This window comes from Lampris incognitus, chromosome 1 (assembly GCF_029633865.1).
Source record: "Lampris incognitus isolate fLamInc1 chromosome 1, fLamInc1.hap2, whole genome shotgun sequence".
Classification (NCBI taxonomy): domain Eukaryota; kingdom Metazoa; phylum Chordata; class Actinopteri; order Lampriformes; family Lampridae; genus Lampris; species Lampris incognitus.
In genome coordinates, this window is record NC_079211.1 from 124,345,751 (window position 1) to 124,368,202 (window position 22,452).

Here is a 22,452-nt window from a genome sequence, read left to right on the forward strand (position 1 = left end):
CACATGCACACACAGCCATACAGGCCAGCAAGAAGAAGAGCGCGCAGCTTAAGTGTTTCATTGATGTCATGCAAATGGTAACAGGCAGCCAAATGTTGTATAACTTGGCTGTTAGAAAACCCTGTTCTTGCCAACACATACAGATGGGGGCATACTGATGTAATGTCATTTCATGATGCAAACCATTCCAGTCAAGTCACTTAAAAAAGACTGTTATGCCCGTCAAGACTTTTTCTATTTTTGTTTTAGATTTTTCCTTCACAAGTACATCAGTGACAATCAATGTGCTGTTTTCTCAGCCAGATTGACAGATACATTTCTAGACTATCTGACTTGGATTAAATGATTAGAATTTAAGAAGTGTAAATATATGTGAAAGGTCTTATGTGTTATACAACTTCCTGTGTTGTCATTTATCAGTCATTCTACAGATTAAATTAGGCTTAAATGGTCAACACCATTAGTTTTAAGGTTAAATTATTTTTCTAAATGAAAATGGGGTCCTCTGATATGAAAAAGAAATGTTTATTTCCATAATAAACACATACAGTACATTATTTAAACCAACATAAAAAGTGCAATATGCATTTGAACTACAGCAAATGTACAGTACAAAAGTTACTTCATAATTAAATATAAAAAGAAAATGGTTACAAAAACGGGGAAGTAACCTATTGTGATCCTTGTCACATCAGTGTGACAAAAGCATTAAAAGTCATTGACAATATGAACAAAACAGCTTAACAGCTATGAGCACGATGACTCCACCGAGTCTCTCTTTCTTTTGTTTCTCCCAAAGGTGCAAAAAGATGTAACAGCATTTAAATACACATACGGCCGACATTATGATTCACATATTTTGTACAGCTTTAACGGTGTTCTTAATTTGACGAGACAGCCAAAGAACTTTGGTCTTCCACATTTCAAAGAACATTAAGTAATTGAGTTTGAAACCTTGGCAATCCACGCTGATAAATGCGATAAGGGATTGAAGACTCAGAAGTATCGGTGTGACTACTGAGTTATGTTTATTTTGTTCATACCAAAATTGTTCAGAAGGCTATTTTTGCAGGGAAATATAAACTGTCTCACATTATATGATTTGACCATGGGTGCTTGTATTTAAAGATGATCTGAAGCCATGCAGTGTGACTACTCACTCTGCATTCCCAATAATATAGGGAATGATGAGGTCAATAACATTATTCCTAATGTTATTTTGGAAGATAGCTTTTTGTGTACTAGTATCCACTCCTTAAAAGCAGTGCAAACAAAAGAAAAACAAAACACCTCTAGATTAAAAGGGGTTCAAAATGTGTTACCCCCCGCCACACACACACACACACACACGACCCATCGACAACACGAAAAGAACTGAATTAAAATTCTACCCCAGTGTTCAGAGAAGGAACTCTGCGACATGAATGTACCATGAGGTAACCCTTTGTTTTACAATCCTCAAGCATCTCATCAGAAGTAATGTGGTAAACAAGTTTTACAAGAACTTTAAACTTTGCTTTCATTGAGTGACTCACGTTCATCAGTGTACCACTTTGTACCAGACAGGTAAAAATAATGCACATACCAATGGATACCATACCATAATATGGTAAATGGCAGGTACTAACAGTTTAAAACACACTGTCAAGTGAGGGGTTGAATTATGTCCCTCACAGTCTCACACTCACACAACCTTACACACAGCTCTGTGCCTCTGGTCTCACTGGTAAGGCACTTTTGTGTCCACAAATCGAAACAAGGTAGAGGTGATCTGATGGCTTACACACTTGATAGATACAGCAATAATGACTCTGTACTGGGAATATCAGAAACTAAGTGGCAAAGGAGAGTGAAGATGGGCACTGCACTTGACAGCTCCACATCAAAGATTGGCATTCTTTTTTTGTGGGTTCCACTAGTTGACATGCCTGTCATATTGGCACACAGGTTTTTAACTCTCCCCCCTCTCCCCCCCCCCAGAGTGAGGGATGGAGGGATGGATGGAGGAGTGGACCTCAATTCTTCATGTCAGCTTGTGGGCTCCCCTGACAGTGCTCTCTCGGGAGTTTGCAAGTCCTTGCAGGGCTGGGGCTGGGCTGAGACAGCAGGACAGTCCCACTCCAGGCCAGGGTCCGGCTCTGGAGACAGGGAGAGGAGCAGGAGGGTGCCCGCATCAGAGGAGCAGACTGAACACAGGTCATCAGAGGACAAATTGAGGCTGCCCAGCTTAGCTAGCGAGTTAGAGCGTTTGAGCCTGGAGGGCACAGTGAGGCCTGCCAAACGCATGCGTGCCTCAATCTCCTGTGCCCGCTGACGAACAAGGCCGGGTTTCCCCCTCACACTACGCAGACTGTCACTGCTGGAGCTGCGTGTCAGGGTGGAGCCATGAGGCGAGGAGGTGGGGGTGAGAACCCCGGGCCCCACCACACCCAGCAAGGCCTCATTGGTCAGTGGCATCACCAGTGGCTCTAGGCGTACCTGGCACGGGGTTGAAGATTTAGGAAAGTCACCTGGAAAGCCACAGAGCTCCTCTTCTTCCACTGTGTGGATAGAGCTTTTCTTGGGTCCTTGACAAGAATGCAAAGGCTGCAGAGAATGGAGGCTCTCCTGGGATAAACCTGATAACCTCTCAAGTCTCTCTGCCTGACGGCGGACCAGCCCAGATCTCTGCAGCTTCACAAGTGTCTCCTGCTGCTGACCAAGATAGCAGGCTGTTGCATGCTTCTCATCCTCCAAATCCATGCTCATCAAGTCAGGGAGAGCCTCTGGGGTCCCTGCAGACTGCTGTTCTTCAGTCTCAGTCTTTAATTCCAGCACATTAGCCCTCTTCTCAGGCCTCACTAATTGTGTTGTGTCTCCCAACTTCCCCTGTCTGTCAGTGTCAGGTAGGGCTGTAGAGGGTGAGCCAGTACACTTGGCACAGTTACACAGAGGGCTGCAGGGGTGCAGCAATCCTACGGAGGAATGGAGGCCATGAGAAGAGGTGGAGGATGATGGGAATGAAGCACCAGGGACTTCGGCAGCAGGAAGATTGGGATTCATGCAAAGCTTATCGACCAGAACCGAAGACTCTTCTTTCTCTCTAGACTGACAATCCCACCAAGGCAGGAGAGAGGGATTCAGTGGATGAGCATTTGAAGAAGCAGTTTCCTAAACACAGAGAGAAAAGAAGCAATAAGGAGCGATAAAATCCTACAAGGTGGATTTCAGGGGGCAAAAGATGCTCCAGAAACTTGGAACGCTGCTGCTCTGGAAGTTGGGCTATGTATTAGAATGTGGATTTGGAACTGTACAGTGCAACATTGAGTTCAAGCCCACCTCTCAAACTTACATTGAGGTTGTGCTGGCTGCTCATGTGGTTGTTGTTGTTTGAATTGTCATTCAGGGTTGCCAGGTCCATCCCGTTACCCTCTGCATCCCCCTCTACCTCCACATCTTGCACATCCTCTGCATCATCTCCCCCTCCTCCTCCTCCAGCATCGGGTTGCATAAGTACCTCCATCTCCGCTTCCTCCTTCTTCACCTCCTCCTCATCCTCCTCCTCCACGGTGCTAAACTCCAGCCTTAGCCGCAGTTCCTCAAGGGGCTCAGGACCACGGCAGCAAGTCTGAGCAGCTGTGCCCTCCCCAGTGGGGCCAAAATGGGGTAGTGGGGGACCTTCGCGTCCCTCAAAGGCCTCGTCATCCAGCAGAGCATCCCTCTCTACATCCTCAATTTCTATGAAGACCTTGTCCATATTAAGGAGTGGAGGGCCACGCACGGGTGTGGAAGGCTCACTGTCAAGGGCCGAGTCAGAGAGCCGGCGGAAGTAATAGTTGTTGTAAGCAGGGTCTACTTCCAGTGAGACGGTCCTGCACGGAGAAGGGCATGCGGCCCCCTTATCGGACAGTGCCTCCTCGCAGCAGGGGGACATCCCTGGTTCTGGGGTCAGGTGGCCTGCCTCATCCCCTCCGCAACATTGAGCCATCCCCTGCTGCCCCTCTGCCATCTCACAGTCTGGGTCTGGGCGCCACAGCTTGTTGTGACGCTGTTTGCTGGAAAAAATAGAAATACAACAAAAAAAAAAAGAGGGGGAGGGAGATGAAGAGGAGGAGAGCAGATGATATAGCACATCCCTGCATATATACAGCAATCAGCAAGAAAGCAAGCACACCGGATGCTGCAGATCATGTTATAAAACATGCAAAATGGTGACTAGTGTGTGGTTATTAAAATTGTTGGCATGCGTGGACACACACACACACACACACACACACACACACACACACACACACACACACACACACACACACACACACACACACACACACACACACACACACAAAGAGCCAACAGTGGAGCTGGGGGGGTTGTACCTGGCATCCAAGATGCCCTCGTACTCTGCCAGCTGTCTCATGAAACCTGTATTGGGTCTTGTGATGCTTCTCTTCTGCTTGACAAAATTGTAGGCCTTCTCTAATGACCAGCCATACTCTTTCATGGCATAGGCAATAACTGTGGAGGCAGACCGACTAACACCCATCTTGCAGTGGACCAGACACTTGGAGTGGTTCTTCCTGTTTGGGAAAATCAAAAGGGAAATAAATGAAAGAAACCCCGTTAAGTCAAAATCTTGATTAAAAACTGGTGTATTTATCTCTTTCTTCACTGATGTTTCAAGCCTTACTCTAACAGTTAGTCACAATAATTTGCTAAAAAAAAATCTATTTCAGTAGCTCACTAACACAAATGAATGTTTCCTCTACCATGTTGTTTTTACAATGAAGGGGAAAATGTGAAAAATAAAAATGCAGCAGCTTGCGTAAAAGAATGTCAGCCAAGTCTCTATTGCTGAAGTCATGTCTCTACACCAATGGTACTAAAATTTGGCCAACTCAGAAGCCACATTGAAAATATTTTTTTTGGAAAGAGTTACATTGCAAAAATATACCTCCTCACCTAACCTTCGTAGGATCATAGATTGCTTTTATTGGGAAATTGGATTATTAATGTTATTGCTGGAAACTGTGAATCATGCTTTGATGGAATGCACAAACTATCACACAGAGAGCAGCCTCATGCAAGCAGAACGGTCAGAAATTGGAGTTACAGATCATTCACTGAAATCAATACTCAGCGCGGAACATTTTGAAACAACAAGAACTTATTAATTTTCACCATCGCACTGGACTCTATAAAGGATTTAGCTCATTCAATGGAGTTCTACAAATAACCTATGGAGGGCAGCATTATGCCTTTGCTGAGTCTAGTCCGCCGCAAATTCACCATAAGGAGGTTGCTGCTGAAAGTGTCTCAGAAATATTTGGTTAAAAAGCATCGGAAAACTCAAAATTTGATACTTAAAAGAGCCGCAATATAGTCATTCAAGAGCCGCGGTCTGAGTATCACTGTTCTACACTGTAATATGACTAACATTCTGACTTTTGGGAGTTAAACAAAACTAACTTTGCTTTAACAATGAAGTTGTATGTGTCATTCCAATGTGCCAGCAGGTCAGTGGCTTCTTCATCGTAGACACGAATGTTGTGGTAGCTGAATGTGCCAGGAAAGAAATTGTCTATCTCCCGTGTGACATTGAGGATAAAGCCAACCCTGGGGAGGAAAAGAATAAAGTTGTTACAGGGAAACACTATTCCATCATCAACATTCCTACTTATTGAAATCCCAGTGATAACATGTTTGGAATGAAGGTATCAAGGCTCTAGTCACAATTACCCCGTCTCTTGCAGCTCCTCCAAATTAGAAGCGTTCCACTCTGATCCCTGCAAATATGACAGAAAATGCTATTCATACTCTTTAAATTGGTCCACTCTGTACAGTCACTTTGCTTCTGAAGGACAATCATTTTGTGTAAGATTTACGTCAACAATCCTTTCAACTAAGATTCAGAGGACACAACACTTTCATTTGGTTAACAGCAAAAAGTCAGTATGGGTTTTCATATGAAACAATGTTTTGTCTAAATGCTTTAATAAAAGGAGGAGGATGATTATCAGGTGTCCTACCAAGTAGAGGTGGTCAAAGATTAGCGTGGCCTTGTCCATCTGACCTAGGATCAGTAGAATCTCGTTGTCGATGAACTCTTTGTACTCTTTCAGGTTGCAGCTCATGTGCTGCTCCAGTTCCGTACGAATCTGTCAAAGAGACCCCTGGCATTAGATCACAGACCATTCATAATACATGTGTGTGTGTGTGTTTGTTTGTTTTTGTTTTGTATCCCAATGCAGACCAAATGTCCACATTAGGATAGAAAAACCAGAAACCACCTACCTTGTGGGGACATTTTATTAGTCCCCATGAGGAACAGGGTCTACTTTAGGGTTAGGACTTGGGTTTTGCGTTAACATTAGGTTAAGGTTAGGGTAAGGGTTAAGGTTTGGCATGTAGTTATGATGTTAAGGTTAGGGTTAAGGGCTAGGGAATGAATGTCGTCAATGAGGGGGTCCCCACAAATAAAGAGAAACAAACGTGTGTATGTGTATAATTTAAGCCTTTTATCATGCTCTTATAAAATGTAGAGGGCATGTACTGCAATTATGTTATTTGTGCATACAAGAGCAACAGATTAATCTTAACTTGTTGCCACACAAGTCTGCTTAAAAACACACTTGGAGACTGATAGCTTCCCTTATTTTCAATCATTAACTTGAATCGTTAATTTATATCAACTTCTATCTTCTGTGTTTTTACCATGAGTTTATGTCTTGATGCATGCTCAATAATCCAGGTAAGGAAATCCCAGAAAGTTGAATCAGTTCATCAGGACATGTTTATTGGGATAAATGTTTCATCACTCATCTAAGTGACTTCGTCAGTCTCAACTGACTGCAGGTATCCCCACCCATATGAACACGGCAATTAGCATATGAAACCGATCGTTGGTTTCGGTCTTTATGGAACTGTGCTGATTATAACGTTGGAGATACCTGCAGTCAGCTGAGACAGACGAAGTTACTTAGATGAGTGATGAAATGTTTCTCTTAATAAACATTGTGTCCAGATGAACTGAATCAACTTTCTGGGATACCATGAGTTTACTTTTTCTTTAAGTTAAAAGGAAAATGAATGCAGTCAAGATGAGATTATGTGTACACACTGATTTAAATCATGTAAATACACTTTATAACTATCAAAAGAGGAACATCTCTGGCAATACATTTGTGCAGTGATGAATATATTTCTATTAGGGAAAGAACTAAGAAAGACTTAGTTCTTTACCTGTGCGATGTTAAAAATGTTAGAGATTTGTTAATACCTCAGCCGCAACAAGCATATATGGGGAAATTTTACAAAATTGATTTTTCTGCTAAAGAGCAAACATTGAATATTGTCCAAGTAATATTTTTGACAGAGGAAGAAACATAGTGCCAAGATTCAGAAAAGCTGAATTTGAGAGTCAAAACAGGATAGGGGGAATGTGTTTATGTGTCAGTAGGACAAAATAGACATACAGCAACGTAATGATAAAACTGTGGGAACTGATCAGTGGAGTTTGTGTGAAAAATACACCTATTTAAGAAACTACTCTGCAAGAGTTTCTCATGCTATGTAAGCATGTCACAATGAAGTAGAAATCACAAAATCCAAATGTAGGCCTGCTTGCTTCCTCTGACAGTGCATGTGTGCTTTGTTCACCTGTTTGGAAGTCACATTCTCCAAATCCTGGCACATCATGATGCTTCTGAGTTTGGCTTTGATAAGGCACTCTGTCCTCTCCCTCTCTGAGGGCCTGCCCAAGATTAAGTCACATTAGAATCTTGCTAACGAATTAAATTCACAAATAAGTAGCTAAGATCTCAACATATTTTAGATTAGTTCAACAGCAAATAAATGAGTACACAGTTTGAGTCTACACTTTGTGCTCTTCTGTTAATCTGATCTGAGTGGATTTCTTCTCACTGACTTGTCAACAAACATGGTGGGTGAGTCAGGACGCGTGGTCTCCAGGTCTTTCATGGCATTCCACTCATTAATGCAACTCTGCTCTGAGGCAATGCAGCTCTCATAATAGCCCATCCATGTGAGGGCTATCCCCCCGGGGAAGTAGTTGTATCTGCGGGATATCTCGCAGACTTTGTGCAGGACCTGCAAAGCGGACCTAGAATGTAGTTGTTTAGAAAAATAATGGTCAGAGCATTGGCTGACTGCACAGCTTGAGTTGCTAAAAATAATCGGATGACAGTGCCGATCACGCAATTTGCAAAGGCTTCTTGTAAATCTAGGCACACACATCTCTACACCAGCAGATGGCAGAATTAATCAGTATTAACTTAACCTAATGCACTTCGGTGACATTCCTATCTGCACTGGAATATTTATGGTGGTCTGCAGCAGCAGTTGGCCAATAGAAGGCACTAGGGTGCTCCCCTGCCTGGTGGAAAGTTTTTTTTTATTAACATTTTTAAAATAAACAATTACTTATTTTAAGTATGTGTGTGTTTAAAATGCACAATATTATATAAAATTGTACTATATAAAATGTAAGTAATTATGTTTGGGGGAAAACTAGCTTCCTGGTCATCCGCTTGCTCAATTTCTGGGGCGACAGAAACATTGCCCAGTCAGGGCAGCGGCGCAGCCAATTGTTGACACAAGATATGCACAGCAACATAAATTTAGCCAATCAGCATCCTCGAATCTGATGCCTAAAGGGCAATTAATTTATCGACCCAAGCAGATTCAGTCAGTGGTGGAGTAGGGACACCTGATGTTATTGACAATGATGAACGCAGAATCTCAAGACACAGGATTTCAGCTGCCCCCAAATTAAATAAGATCTACAAGAAACTACAAGTCAAAGAGCTTGGCTCAGATCAACCTGACATCAAAATCAAACAACAGGCTAGCGAAAAAGGTAAACTGTAGATGCAAGCCTTCACCCATAACAATGGTACAGCAGAAAGGCTTGGCTAACTGGATGCAGTCATGCCGTATCTTGCTTCCCATGCTTACTTTTTAAAATGGTGGGGACAGATACAACATGGAGTGTTACAGGGGCAGGGGATATGAAACATTTATCTGAGAAGATTAAGAAACACGAATGTATGGGCCCTATATAATTTGATGCTTTTGTATATATTCCACTTTCCACTCTGTTCTGACTGTTTGCCCTTGCGTTGCCTATTGACTACCAACGGAACCGTTTCATGAGCTCAACAGTGCAGTTGTTCTTTCGCCACAAGGGGCACTAGTGTACCAGTCAACAGCCTTTTCAAGAGCTGTTGCGTGTAAAAAGAAATGTCAATTGTTTAGTTCAGTTTCAAATGCAGATGGAAAGTTTGTGTAGAATTCTGTTTATGTTTTTGTGTAAGAATGCCTCAACTTTTTAATACTGGCATTAAATAATTACTGACCATTTCACCGAGCACTGGTATCCTGCAGTTTGTGTTAAATTGTATTAGGCTGGTTACTGAAACTGACTGAATATGGCACAGCCCCACCTAGAATATTTTTCACCAGCCACCACTGGTGGTCTGTGTGACCAATTCACTTCCCAGAGCTTTTGTAAACAGACAGAGAGGTTTCAATATTAATTACTCACCACATAGCCTGTACAGACACGGGTTTGAAGACATGAGTGCGACCTGCTGTATTCACAGTAAAACCCCTGAAGACAGAATACAAGAGATGAGCATTCCCTAAGTTAGAGCACAATTTATCTCCAACACCACTGCAATTTATCCAATTAGCATAACAATTTATCCAGCGCTGACAGTCGTTTCCAATGGATTACTAGTGGCTGTATTACTTTAACAACAAATGTCAGCTGTAGATTAAACATTGATTCAGAAGTAATTCCACAACAGTAAATGCTGTAGATATGTGGCGTCTGTCCCAATAGTAGGGTTGACAGAGGCAACTCACCCGTCTCCATCCAGATGGATCTTGGTGTCACTCCAAAGAGGCAGCACCAGTCCGATTGAACAGTTTTTACTAAGAGGGTAAATAAAGAAATTAATAAATAACAGGAGGGGGAGAAAAAAGAAAATCCAGAGTCACAAAGAGCAATCCAACTTCCTTTAAATGGTTTGATTACTTTGAGGGCGACATGTTCGGAAAGGTTATTTGATGTATGTCTTCTCGAACAGGAGAAAAAACATTCAATTGCAAAATCGCCTTACATTCCTTGTTTTAGCTAAGGACAGCCAAGCCAGTATTTGTGAACACTGACACTTCCTCTCCCAAAACTGGGAACCAAAGAGCTAAGGCTTAAACTAGCAGGTTACTAAAGATCACTGAGGCCTGGGGAATAGTCTGGGTGCAGTGATTCATTTTTATGTTTCAGAATTAACGACGCTGTAATGAAATAAAGCTTAAAGCTCAAGCCAGAATGGAAAAAATTCTAATGTTCTAGCTTGTCCACAAAATCTGTACCAGTGGGGTTGCATGACAGCCTAAGGTTGAAGAAGAAAGTCTTCAAACCAGTTTCAGCCTCCATGTCAACAGGCAGCTGGTTCCTGAGAGCTCCAATGGTGCAATTTGTTGACAACCCTACTCTCTGACCTCCCTGGCATGAGAAGAAACTGTTTACTAAAAGGGATTACTGAAGCATTTTATTGCATTACAATCATTATTCGAGGACTAACTGAAAACCAGCACACTCATCATGCTGTTGCCAATATTTCTCTTTCTCATTATTCTCTCCAAAATAACTCAAACTTCTCTTACATACTTTAATGTAGCAGCTCTGTTAAATGTGTCGATGTATTCGAGTATTTTGAATTTCTGTACATTGTTTATGATGTTTAACTTCAATTTTCTTTTTTGCCAAAGAAATTAATGATTAAATGGAGAGTTTTGCAAGGGGAGCGCGGCATCATTGGCGGCTTATGATTGGCTGTTCCCAAGTTCCGGACAACTGCCTGATAACCACTTCGCCAACACTTATAGCGAGCCCACGCATTTTCTCCAGAAAATGTACTTTCTAGTCTACAGTATGTGGAAGCTCTAGACTTCATACCTTCCAACATCCTAAGTTTGAGTCACTAGTTATCCTGTTTCCTGGTATGGGGGAGAGGTGTTTTTTACGTTTACAAATCTTGATTGTAATATTGCAAATCATAAGAACAGCTTTAAGAAACTCGTCAGTTGAGTGGAGTCTCCCAATAATAGTATATCTTGCATGCAGATGACTGCAAAGTTCGTGGAACACATGCATCTGGCCAATCGTTACCTGTCCTTGTTGGTGAAATCCATCCCGAGCAAGATGTTCTCTTCAGTGTCCTGTCGTCCGCTGGTGTACACTACCACCATGTAGCGCACACGGTCCGACCATGCGCTTTCCAAACGCACCGCCTGGAGACAAGGGACAGGCCACTTACATCAGCTCCTCATGCCATTTCCTCGTGCCAAGCCCAGTTTCTGTCCAGAGTAACCCATGTGTATGTGGAATGAATATAGATGTGAAAGACTAAGGTAATTGTGGTGTTGAGATCAAGGGTCACTCCCGGTCTGGATCCGGAATCAGTTCTCGTAGATGTTACTGTTAAACAGTGGCTCTTATTTGAATAATAAACATCATGGTATATATGGACAGCTGTACTGTATTTGCACAGCCGTCTAAATGACAAAATAACAACTGAACATTTTTATTCCAACTGTTTGTTTTTTGAAGGGCAAGCTGAGCAGAAACACAAGATGATGAATTTCATAATTTTTCCATTTTTCTTCAGTCTAGTAAAGGGGTAGTGGGGGTTGAGGTCATATGTGTGTGTGTGTGTGTGTGTGTGTGTGTGTCCCATGACTAGAAGCTCAAAAGACTGATTCTCTATCCCACAGGCCCACAAATGGCTGACACAATACATTGACCCTCCTGGTTGATGTGCATATGGTCATATTCTTCTTTGTACATGTACCACTGTTATGCAACAAAATGTGTATTACAAACTGCATGTACCCGACATTATACAGGGACTGAACTCTTAAAAAAAATGGGAGAAAACAATGGTGGTTGATATAAAACTAACAAACAAAATGGTAATCACACATACCATGGAAACATTTGGTAACGCTAATTGGTGTGCGTTCAAACATGTTCTCATGAGCTAATAATTATAGTGAGCAAATGAGGATCTTAAGTACACAATAAATTGCATTCAGGAGAGTTAGCTATGACAGAGTGCCAGGTTGTTAGTCACTGGTCTGGCCTGTGTGTGTGTGTGTGTGTGTGTGTGTGTGTGTGTGTGTGTGTGTGTGTCTGTGTGTGCGTGCGTGCGTGCGTGCGTGTTGTCTCTCACCAGTTTGATTCTGTCCTCAGAACGAAGAATGTTTATCATCACCTGCAGGTGCTGAGGTAAGTCGCCTGTACAGGAAGATCATAAAACAAAAACAGAACCATGATAACCTGTGTTGGCTGATTAATGCATCTTTGGCTAACGTAATACCTTAGCGTAATTCTCAACTCTTTAAAAGACCAGCCTGGACTACTTCGCCCAGTTTTCCAGACAAGTTGTGCGAAGCACTGGCGTAGCCTGGTGTTAAATACTCAACTCTACATCCAGTGAATGCTTCCTTGACATGAGATTATTCACCTTGTTTGTCGTTGTACTTTTAGCTGGAGTGTGTTGTTTTACTACAACGTGTCTCAACAAACTGAAAAGTCACATGTCCTTCTTATCATCAACAAATGATTAACATAAACTCACCACATATAACTACATCTGAGCATTTCCTCAATCTTACCGGCAGTTACCAGCTTGGCTAGGTTTGAGTTAGGGTAACTCAGCAAAGTGAGACCATAAAACAATTAGCGGATGGAGGCAACATGCAAATCCACCACCTGCCATTGCACCAACAGCTTCAGAAGGGGAGCCAGGTATTTTTTTTCCCTCCCCCCCTTTTTCTCCCCAGTTGTATCCGGCCAATTAACACACTCTTTCAAGCCATCCCGGTTGCTGCTCCACCCGCTCTGCTGATCCGGGCAGGGCTGCAGACTACCACATGCCTCCTCTGATACATGTAGAGTCACCAGCCGCTTCTTTTCACCTGACAGTGAGGAGTTTTGCCAGGGGGACGTAGCGCGTGGGAGGATCACGCTATTCCCCCCAGTTCCCCCTCCCCCTCAAACAGGCTCCCCAACCGACCAGAGGAGGTGCTAGTACAGCGACCAGGACACATACTCAACATCCGGCTTCCCACCTGCAGACACGACCAATTGTGCCTGTAGGGACACCTGACCAAGCCGAGGTTTTTTTGTCTTATATATGTCACAACAGATAACATATCAAAGTCATCCATCAAAGTTTTAATTACACCTTCCAGCATTAAACAGAAAGTGTAAGGCTCTCTTCTTGGTTGGATCATGTTCTTTTCTGCACCTTGTGACTCACGGCCCTATTGTAGACATGTCTCTTCCCCAAAACAGGTTCTTCTTAAGCGTCATACACATTTGCACATGTTTATAGACTTTGGAGCTTGGTTGAAGAAGCTGTGTGTGCTTGTATACTGGTAGCCAAGTTGGCATCTGTTCTGAAAAACAACAGCTTGAGGCCATGGGAGTTCCTCTCAGTCAGTCAGTCAAACTCAGAGGTCATTGTTGTATCCAGAAAACTAAGTAAGTCCGCAGACAGTTAAGTAACACACAATAACCCTATGAAAGGTATGGCTAACGCCTCTTCAGTTGGCTGCCATTACTTGACTAGCACAGATAACACTGTTTCACTTTTGAAATGTATAATTTTTATGGTCTATGACAATTCCTTTGGTGTTAGCAGTCATCACAGAGCTTGTCCTTCCATGTTATCTGTGACGTCCCACTAATGTACAACTCCACAGAATGATGGAGAATGTGACCATGACTACATTAAGCATGATTTTCTCAGCCTCACGGTGCATTTTCTGTCCCGAGAGTCAGCCAAAATGGTGCTGAATCTTTGAAATGTAGCTGGAGACCATGTTTACCCTACCAGACACTTTTTTCCAGGTAACAGACCAATTTGCAGGTCCCAGTCACTTCTAAAAAGCTTTGTGGCTAAGAAAATAATTGTGGGATTCCTCATTGAGTGAGACTTGAGACAGAAAAGATGTTGAGATGGTACAGGCAGACTTGGTGGCTTGAGGCTCTCTGTGCTCCATGAGCCGCCAGTCCTGTTCTAAGAAAAGCAGTTAAACCACAGACCTGGATTTTAACAGGAAAAATCTCTCAGTTTATGAATTAAGAATAATTAATTCATTTCATTTTTTTTACCCCAACTAGCCCAGCCAAGTCTTCCTGAAAAAAAGTATTAATATAAAATAAATAACTGAATGAATTGCCAAAGCATAAGAGTTTTACTCTATTCCAATACACATAATAATAAAGTTGAACTTGAATAAGTTAGACTAAAATCTGTGATATCATACCAGTACATTCTACAATATACGGATGATAATTGGGAAACAGTTTTTTGGTCTTTGTTTTGCATTTTGTTAGTACACCATCCCTTCAGCCATGTTTCTTTCAGACATTTACCAGGGACTTTGAATACAAAGGTTTTGCCCCGTTCATTTCCAAAAGCCGGTGCTTAATTTCCCCTATAAGAAGCACATGGCAATGGATTCCTTCAATAACCACATGTAAGGGAAGGTTAACTTTTTCTTAATGTAGACCTTATTAACATGTTGTTGGGCATCCTTTCAATATGTACAGACAAAACCTCCGCAATCGCTTCAGTATGGGGAAACTTACTACTTTGCTGAAACCTCTCACTGGGCTTCACCACAGCCCAATTGGACAATTGTTTAAGCCTTCGAAAAATGATACACGTCCTTTTTAAATAGTACAGTCCCATGTACCTGGCTGAACTACAAGTGACTCGAAGGAGGTCTGGCCCCTAGACCTGCGGTACGCAGGCCCACCGGTGTGTGGATATTCCCTGATGCCCACGAATCAGCCCCCAGCTATGGGTTAAACAGTGCCACTGCCTAATGGATACCTCGGGAGAGGAATAGGCTACGGGAGTAAACCCCTACAGAAAATCAACATCCACAGTGCTGTTGTTTTTTGCTTTTCTTTCCCTTTTGTAAGTCAGAGAGTACTGCTGGCGTCATGTGTGGCTGCAGCTTCTCCCTCTCGTAGCCTCCCCTTCCCATCCACCCCTGTATGTTTGTGCTATGTTTATCTGTTGTCTTGTTTCACCCCGTTTATTGTAAAGCGACTTTGAGTGTTAGAAAAGCGCTATATAAGTTTGATTTATTATTATTATTATTATTATTATTATTATTATTATTATTATTATGTATCTTAGTACGTTTGATTAAAAAAATAAGTCACAAACCACGCTTTTTGTAAAGTTAAACTGACTATTTTACACTTCCGCAAACATGTTTTCCTCGCTAGTCTCTGGAAAGTGCATGGCTTTAACTACACATTTTACATAACCTACTGCTCTCAAGAGCAGAAGTTTACAAAAGGTTGCTATGTACTGCATCAACTGGGTACTTCGCTCCTGTTCAATACACATTCTCAATAAGCCTCAAATAAATGAAGATATATGTGTGACTGTACTGTGACCACCCCGTTTTCAAATAGAAGATATTTCATGGTTTTTGAAGGCTTTAGCGATTGGACAGTGTTGAAGTTGAGCAACAAATTTCAGCTAAGTGGCAAGTTTCTCAATACTAAAACGGTCAGTGACATTTTAATTTGAACTACTCTTAATGACGCCTGAAAACATTTTACTGTGGTCTGGGTTAAAAAAGGTGAGCCCACCCTTTAAACTGGCCCGTCTTCACTACTATCTCATTTAGTCAATTCCTGTGGGTATTTAAACTATGCTAACTTTGACAAAATTCACTCTAAAAAAATGAGACAAAAATGATTTGAGACATGAACTCATGCACACAAATGCATACATGACACACAAACAAACATACCCATGCTATAGGTACATTCAGTTTGTCTGAATGTTAATAGAAAACTAATGATACACAGTGATTTTATCTATCAGTGACCCATTTCCTGAGGGTTTCTCTCTCACCCTGTGCCATATGGATGTAGCTCATAGCCCAAGACGCTACTAAAGTTGATAACAATTCCATTCACTCTGCATTTGTCAATTAAAGTTGGCACAGGGTGGGTAATGGAGGACATACAGGTGACAACAACACTATGGGACCTCTCTTAATCGTAAACAGAAGTTCTCCCTGCAGCTCTCCCTTGAACTGGACTTAACCACTAATCTGCCTAAGCTATACGTCTGGAACATGCTTATCAAGGGGGCACCCTCCCTCCTCCTTGCCTCAGGTACAAACATCTGCTGCAGTTTTAGGCAGGGCAGCATGTTGACTTATCAGACAAATGCACCACTTAAAGTAGACTAAATAATACCTCTGCTGTCTACAAAGTGGGAGATTGACGAGCATGAAAAATATGGCTTGAGTTGTAGGTGTATTTCAAGTGGTTAGTCAAATATGGTGAGCTCCAGCTTTGCTTGGTGGTGTCATGCTTTGTGGTTCTCACCTGCATGTTTGTGGTGCGGATGTACTTTCTGGCCTTGGGGACTGCTGCCCTGCTGCAGGAAGAGAGCAGCACCCTTCACCATGAAGAAGCTCTCACTCAGGCTGGGAAACAGATGGGAGACAGAAGTTAGAAGTGCTTACTCAGATGCTGTGCATCAGACAGCATACTGGGGGGTGGGGGGGTGTTGAATAAGACAGCGTCCCACCTATTTGCTAAAATCATCATTCTGTATTCAGTGCACAGTGAGCAGAGGCTGAGATTTGGGACACAAGACACAAGACAAATGTAGTATTCCCTTTCAGTGGAGCGGTTAAGTTCAGAACAGCCGGCAATGAGATGGGAATAAATCATGTATGCCTGCTGCCAGTACATTACCACAAGAGCCAAGTGAAAAAAGCGCTGTTGTCAGAACCCTGCTCAAACGGGAGACTCCGGTTCTGCTGCAGCCATGAATCAAGCTTCAATTCTGAGTGCTTATCTGGCTTTGTCTGTGCTGCATGAGCTGTGTACTCATTTAATCTGTCAAGTTTCTGCTGGCTTGGCTCAACAGACAACAGACCTAAATAATTTCACCTAACTGTAATTGTTAATGAAGCCTGAGCATTCCTAATGGCTGAACAAGCAGCAGCTAACAGTTCACACCTGCTGTTATTCCAGTCTGTTTTGGGTTAAGATTTTTTTAAGCAGATGACCTAACAAAGGCCTACAGTGAAAAGTGGAACTGAGGTCTTTCCCCCAGGGCTAACTGAAATTATTCCATTTCACTGTGCTGATAGAATGACAAACTCAACTCACTCACCAATCTACCTGGCAGCAAGGTGGTACATGTACCCAATGTATTATGTGTGTGCATTCTAGTAAACCAGGATACATTGAGAAAGTACAGGAATGGTAAGAGATGGGAACAAACCAAGTACCAATAACCCCCCCCCAAAAAAAACACACACACACACACACACACACACACACACACACACACACACACACACACACACACACACACACACACACACACACACACACACACACACACAAAACTGGACTTTCACTGTCCAATATGGAAGACCTATGTCTGGGCCAAACAAATGATACTGCTTGAGCAACAGGCTCCATTTTGTGTGCATGACAGTAAAATCCCTGACTTCCACACCACACCCCAGAGAAAAAAGTTTCATAGCAACATCGGCATGGGGGTGGACGGCTATCACAAGAGCTTTTGTCTCACTTTTTTTTTTTTAATGTTTTGGCCTTTTCTCTCTGTTGACAAATTAATGAGGATGTCAGCAGGCTCTCCTGTCAGGGATGATGGGTGTTATGAGGTAAAAAGTGTCAAAGCCCCAGTGCTACATCAACACTCATTGCTCATCGTATACCAACACCAACTGTTCATCTGACCCATTTTAAGCAGTAGATTAACCTTAGGTTCAGGGGATTTAGATTGTGATACCTGGTCACATACCAGTAAAGACTCTTGAATAAGCGTTCTTGTGAAATTTGAGAATGTGTGAAACTTGTCCTTTTGTGTAAATCAAAAGCTGTCCTACCACTCAGCAGGTCATAGTCAGACAGCCCAACTAAATGGCCTTGGCTCTGGTGTCTCTTGCCCTCCGGCACCCTGCTATCAACTTCTCCATAAACACTAGGGCCAAAAATATAACTAGTATCAAGGCAAACAAAGACTGTGACAGAAAGGCTTGCCAGATAACCTCAATGATCCCACATGATAACAACGTAAAGTTTCTACACCCCATAGGAGAGAGAAATCAGGCTACTCCTGTTCCTACTGGAGACAGAGGTGCAGCCTAATGCTACTTTTTCTAAGTACACCGTCTCATTTAAATCACAACTGCCTTTGCATATATAAAGCTTATAATTCTCATTGTGCTCCACTCTTCCAAAACACCTGGACAAGTTCAATTATTCAGTTTGTTCATCTAATATAACATGGCAGCTCTGAATAGCTATGTAGCAAACTGATCAGGGAAAATCTGAATTCACAGACATTACTCTTGCGGTAAAAAGATTACACTGAGACCATTCTACAAGCTGCAGCAACAAAAGCACATGAGTTCATTTCTGTTTCAAAACCATGCCAAAACAATACTGCTGATTTTTATGAAGTAAGTCAAACCTTTATGTGGTTTGACATCAACTGTTATCAAATTCTGCCAATGAGTGACCTAGTTGTTAAAGTTCACACTCCCACTCTAAAAGGGCTCCAAGTACTACTCACATGCGGCATATCTCGTTCTGGGTCAACACAGCATTCTGCACAAAATAGGGTAGCATCTTCATCACAGCCTCCTTAGTGGACCCTACAACCAGATGCATCCTGTTGACCGGAGCAAGCTCAGGCCTTAATGGTACAAGCTATCTCCTCTTCATCCACTCCCGAAAACGGTGACAGAGCAAAGCGTGAGATTCTCTCAGGTCTTGGCCCATAGACTGACAGTCTGCACTCATCTGTATTGCCTAAGTGAAGCAAGCACCAGCTGTCCCCTCCTCCCTCATCTGTGCGTCTCTCTGTGTACCAGTGAGAGGAGCTGTGAGGAGGAGTATATTGAGGCTCCTGCCTGGAGGACTGGACTGTTACAGTCTCCACCCGCAACGGGAAGGGGGGGGCTATGTTGTCGATCTTCTTTCCTCACACATTTTCATAAGCAGTGTCTGGCTACACAAATTCAAATGCTGCTCGGTACAGAAGCAGTCGAGCTTACTCTTTTGCTCTCAAATACAGGCAATAGATTACACTCTAACATGTAGCGGTGTACAGGAATCCACAGACGATCCCTTTCTTTTCATCCTATACGTCACACTCCAGCATATAGTATATATCACATGCAAGCATACTGTGTCAATCTGAAACTCTCTCAGACACACACATAGACTGCAAATGCACATTCACAACAAACACAGTCTAACTCCCTTTTGCTCTCAAACACACAAATAAGCAAACAGAGGGAGAGCTAAGGACGGCAATGAAGCCAGTGGAATTAGCCTCTGGATTTCCTCTTCCTTGAGCATGAACTCAGTGACTGTTTGCTGTCCTCCTCCATCGGGTCCAATTCATTGACCAAACAATGGCCTACTTTTCAGCTGAAAGTGAGCAAGTGGTTCCCACTTTCGCAATGCAAAACATGTCAAGATCCAGGATCTTGTGTTGCTGTCCAACAGAAACCAGCTCTCCAAAGTGAGTTTTTACTCCCCTCCTCATTTTTCCTGGGCCAAGGAAAAAGCACTTGTTCAACTGGGGACAACAACAAAAAAAAACAAAACAGAAGGATTCTGGCCAAACTTTCCTACTGGTATGTCTTGATCTGCATACCATCCTCCGGATCAAGTACATCCCAGGCAGTGCTGTCAGGGAACTTCACATGTGGACCAGGCATGGGTATAAAGGGCAGCAAGAACTGGCAGAGCTCCCCCCAAATCTCATTAGACTTTGGTTTATAGGGGAGGGATTACTTTATTCCTCTTCTTTAAGTGGCCAGTGCTGCCTGTCACTCATTCAGATGTACAGGATTTAGACCACAATGTGTCCGAATAATAGAAGGTTCAATGGTAGGTTTCGGGAGGAACTATCCTTTTTTTCCGTGAGTCCACAGGATTAGCCTATCACACTGACATTGATTTTTTTTAATTTTTTTTTTTTACTATTAAATAATGAAAGAGGAATCCAAAGTTGACAAAAATAAACTATGGAAACTATAATAACTAGAAAAAATATTCCAGTAGTGCAGGGACTATGCTGGTTAATGGAAGACCGGTGTTTATGATCATTCTCCTCAGCATGTTAAAAGCTTAAGGCATCTCAGCTGAGGCATACTGTAGCTAGCTGTTGCAGCAGCGGCCAGGTGGATTTGGCTGCTGCCAAGTAGGACCAGATGTCCTGTAAGCCGCTGCTCTGAGTCACCAGGTGTAGGGCAGTAATAATGTGATGGATTACTCTGAGGTTTCTCTCAAGAAAGACTACACAGATGCAATTACCAGGCTGGTTTATTCATGGTTTCAAAGTGTTCTGCACACATCAGCACAATGGAAGGAAAGCCTCTTCTTGGGGCTGGCTGTTGCATAATGATGGCAGTTTCTCACCACACACAGTTGAAAGGACTATGGGGAAGGCGTGAGGGGTGGGTGACCTCCTCAGGTGTCATGGGGAGAGATAGATGGCTGGCCTGCCCAGGAAACAAATGTCAACTGGTTCCTGGAGGCCAGGGCCTATTTGTTTTGTAGGAGTTTGTGTCTGCCTACCTTTCTACTCCTATACACATAGCTTTGGCATTAAAATCCAAGGGGAGTAATGTCTATAAATGTGTGTGCAATGGACATGACATTTTTATCACTAACATGCTTGATAAGTAAGCTTTTTGAGCAAACCAGTGCTGCATGAAGTTAAAAAAAAAAGATCACAGATATGAGTAACCTCAATTAGCTCAATTTTATGTATGCACATGTATGCACACATACAAACATACATATATATTAATGGACTTCTGACCCCCTTCTGCTTGCCTCATTCTACTGTGTATCATGGTGGTACGATGAGCTTATCCTTGGTACCAGGCCACTGAAACCTCCATAATGTTTGTTGGCCTCCACAAGTCCTTGGGCTTGTCATCATTATGTTCAGTACGGAACATCAAATTCCTGTCTATCTATTGACTTAAAATACTTCAGTAGATCTTGAAGAAAATAACACCTGTCAAATGCTGAATTATATAAGCTGTGCATGTATAGGCAGTTTGACTGCGTTATGCAGTTTGTCAGTCCCAGTAAAATGTTGAAGCAATTTGGATGCAAGATATGTCTCAACTCGCATCATGCAAAGCTCATTCCTTCATACCTATATCGTTGAAGGATGATGCATTAGGTAATACATAACTAAAATGAAACTGTCTTAATAATGATTATTTGCTTTAAATTATGAAATTTTCATTTCACTACCACAACAGTGCTTTAACCAGCCTAAGATTACCAAGGGTCTGCTAATGGCCTTCAGGTCATAGAGAAATGTGTTTTAAAATGTTAAAACCCAGCAGCACTGCAGTTCTTGACTCACTCAAATCAGCAAACCTGGGACACCCTAATATACCCAGTTCACCATCTCATCTCATCTCATCATCCGCCGCTTCTCCCGGGGTCAGGTCGCGGTGGCAGTAAGCTAAGTAGGGCACTCGAGACATCCCCCTCCCCAGCAATGCCCTCCAGCTCCTCCTGGGGGATATCAAGGCATTCCCAGGCCAGATTGGACATGTAGTCTCTGAGAATCGCCACCTTAATGTGGTGAAAGGATTTGGGTGTCCCGGTGATCCTGGGAGCTGTGATGTTGGGGGCAATAGCTTCTGGTAGGGTCTCCCAAGGCAAATTGGTCCCAGGGGAGGGGCCAGACTAAGAGCGATTCCCAAGAAACCCAATGAAAGTGCATCAGCAGAGCTACAGCACCTCACCCGAAAAAGGGAAACCGGGGCCCCCTCCTGGGGCCAGACCTTGGAAGGGAGCTCGCCGGCGAGCGTCTGGTGGCCAGGCCTTGGCTCACTGCGCCCAGTCGGGCCCAGCCTGAAAAAACAACATGGAACCACCAACCCGTGGACCTATCACACGTGGGGATGAGCACTGGGGTAGGGTACAATGCAAGCCGCGTGGCAGGCAAAGGCGGGGACCGGGGCGTGCCAACTTCTGGCATCGCAGATTGGTCCTCGGGACGTGGAATGTCACCTCTCTGGCAGGGAAGGAGCCTGAGCTGGTGCGGGGGGTGGAGTGGTACCAACTAGACATAGTTGGGCTCACCTCCACACATAGCATGGGCTCTGGTACCAAATTCCTGGAGAGGGGCTGGACTTTACTTTATACCCAGTTCAAAGGCAATGAAATCATTTTTCTTACTCATTTCCTCCCACATACAAAATCTGTGTTTTAAGTGTCTCAAGCCTTAGGATTTAAAAAAAATTTTTTTTACTTGCCTCTTACCCCTCATACCCATGGATTAAATTGGACTTCACAGATAAAATATGTAT

At 43.0% G+C, this 22,452-nt stretch overlaps 1 protein-coding gene across 1 annotated transcript; it reads right to left on the reverse strand.

Moving 5' to 3' along the window:
* Positions 1-581: 581 nt before the first annotated feature.
* Positions 582-18,769, reverse strand: ssh1a (slingshot protein phosphatase 1a). The gene is made up of 14 exons (XM_056279448.1): positions 18,672-18,769; positions 16,439-16,539; positions 12,237-12,301; positions 11,174-11,295; positions 9,865-9,933; positions 9,542-9,607; positions 7,904-8,098; positions 7,636-7,729; positions 6,006-6,134; positions 5,716-5,762; positions 5,446-5,592; positions 4,356-4,556; positions 3,332-4,034; positions 582-3,150 (listed from the first exon to the last, which is right to left on the reverse strand). Exons 1-14 carry the CDS (start codon positions 18,767-18,769, stop codon positions 2,029-2,031), a joined length of 3,159 nt encoding a protein of 1,052 aa, XP_056135423.1. The 3' UTR covers positions 582-2,028.
* Positions 18,770-22,452: the final 3,683 nt, after the last annotated feature.

Bases quoted from the DNA above. Each gene is read 5' to 3' on its own strand.
- ssh1a (XM_056279448.1), bottom strand. From the start codon at position 18,769: ATGCATCTGGTTGTAGGGTCCACTAAGGAGGCTGTGATGAAGATGCTA. The intron at 7,730-7,903 runs GTCAGTGAGAAG...AATCTTGGGCAG, and splicing joins CCCACCATGTTTGTTGACAA to GCCCTCAGAGAGGGAGAGGA. The intron at 3,151-3,331 runs GTAAGTTTGAGA...CTCTGTGTTTAG, and splicing joins GCAGCCAGCACAACCTCAAT to GAAACTGCTTCTTCAAATGC.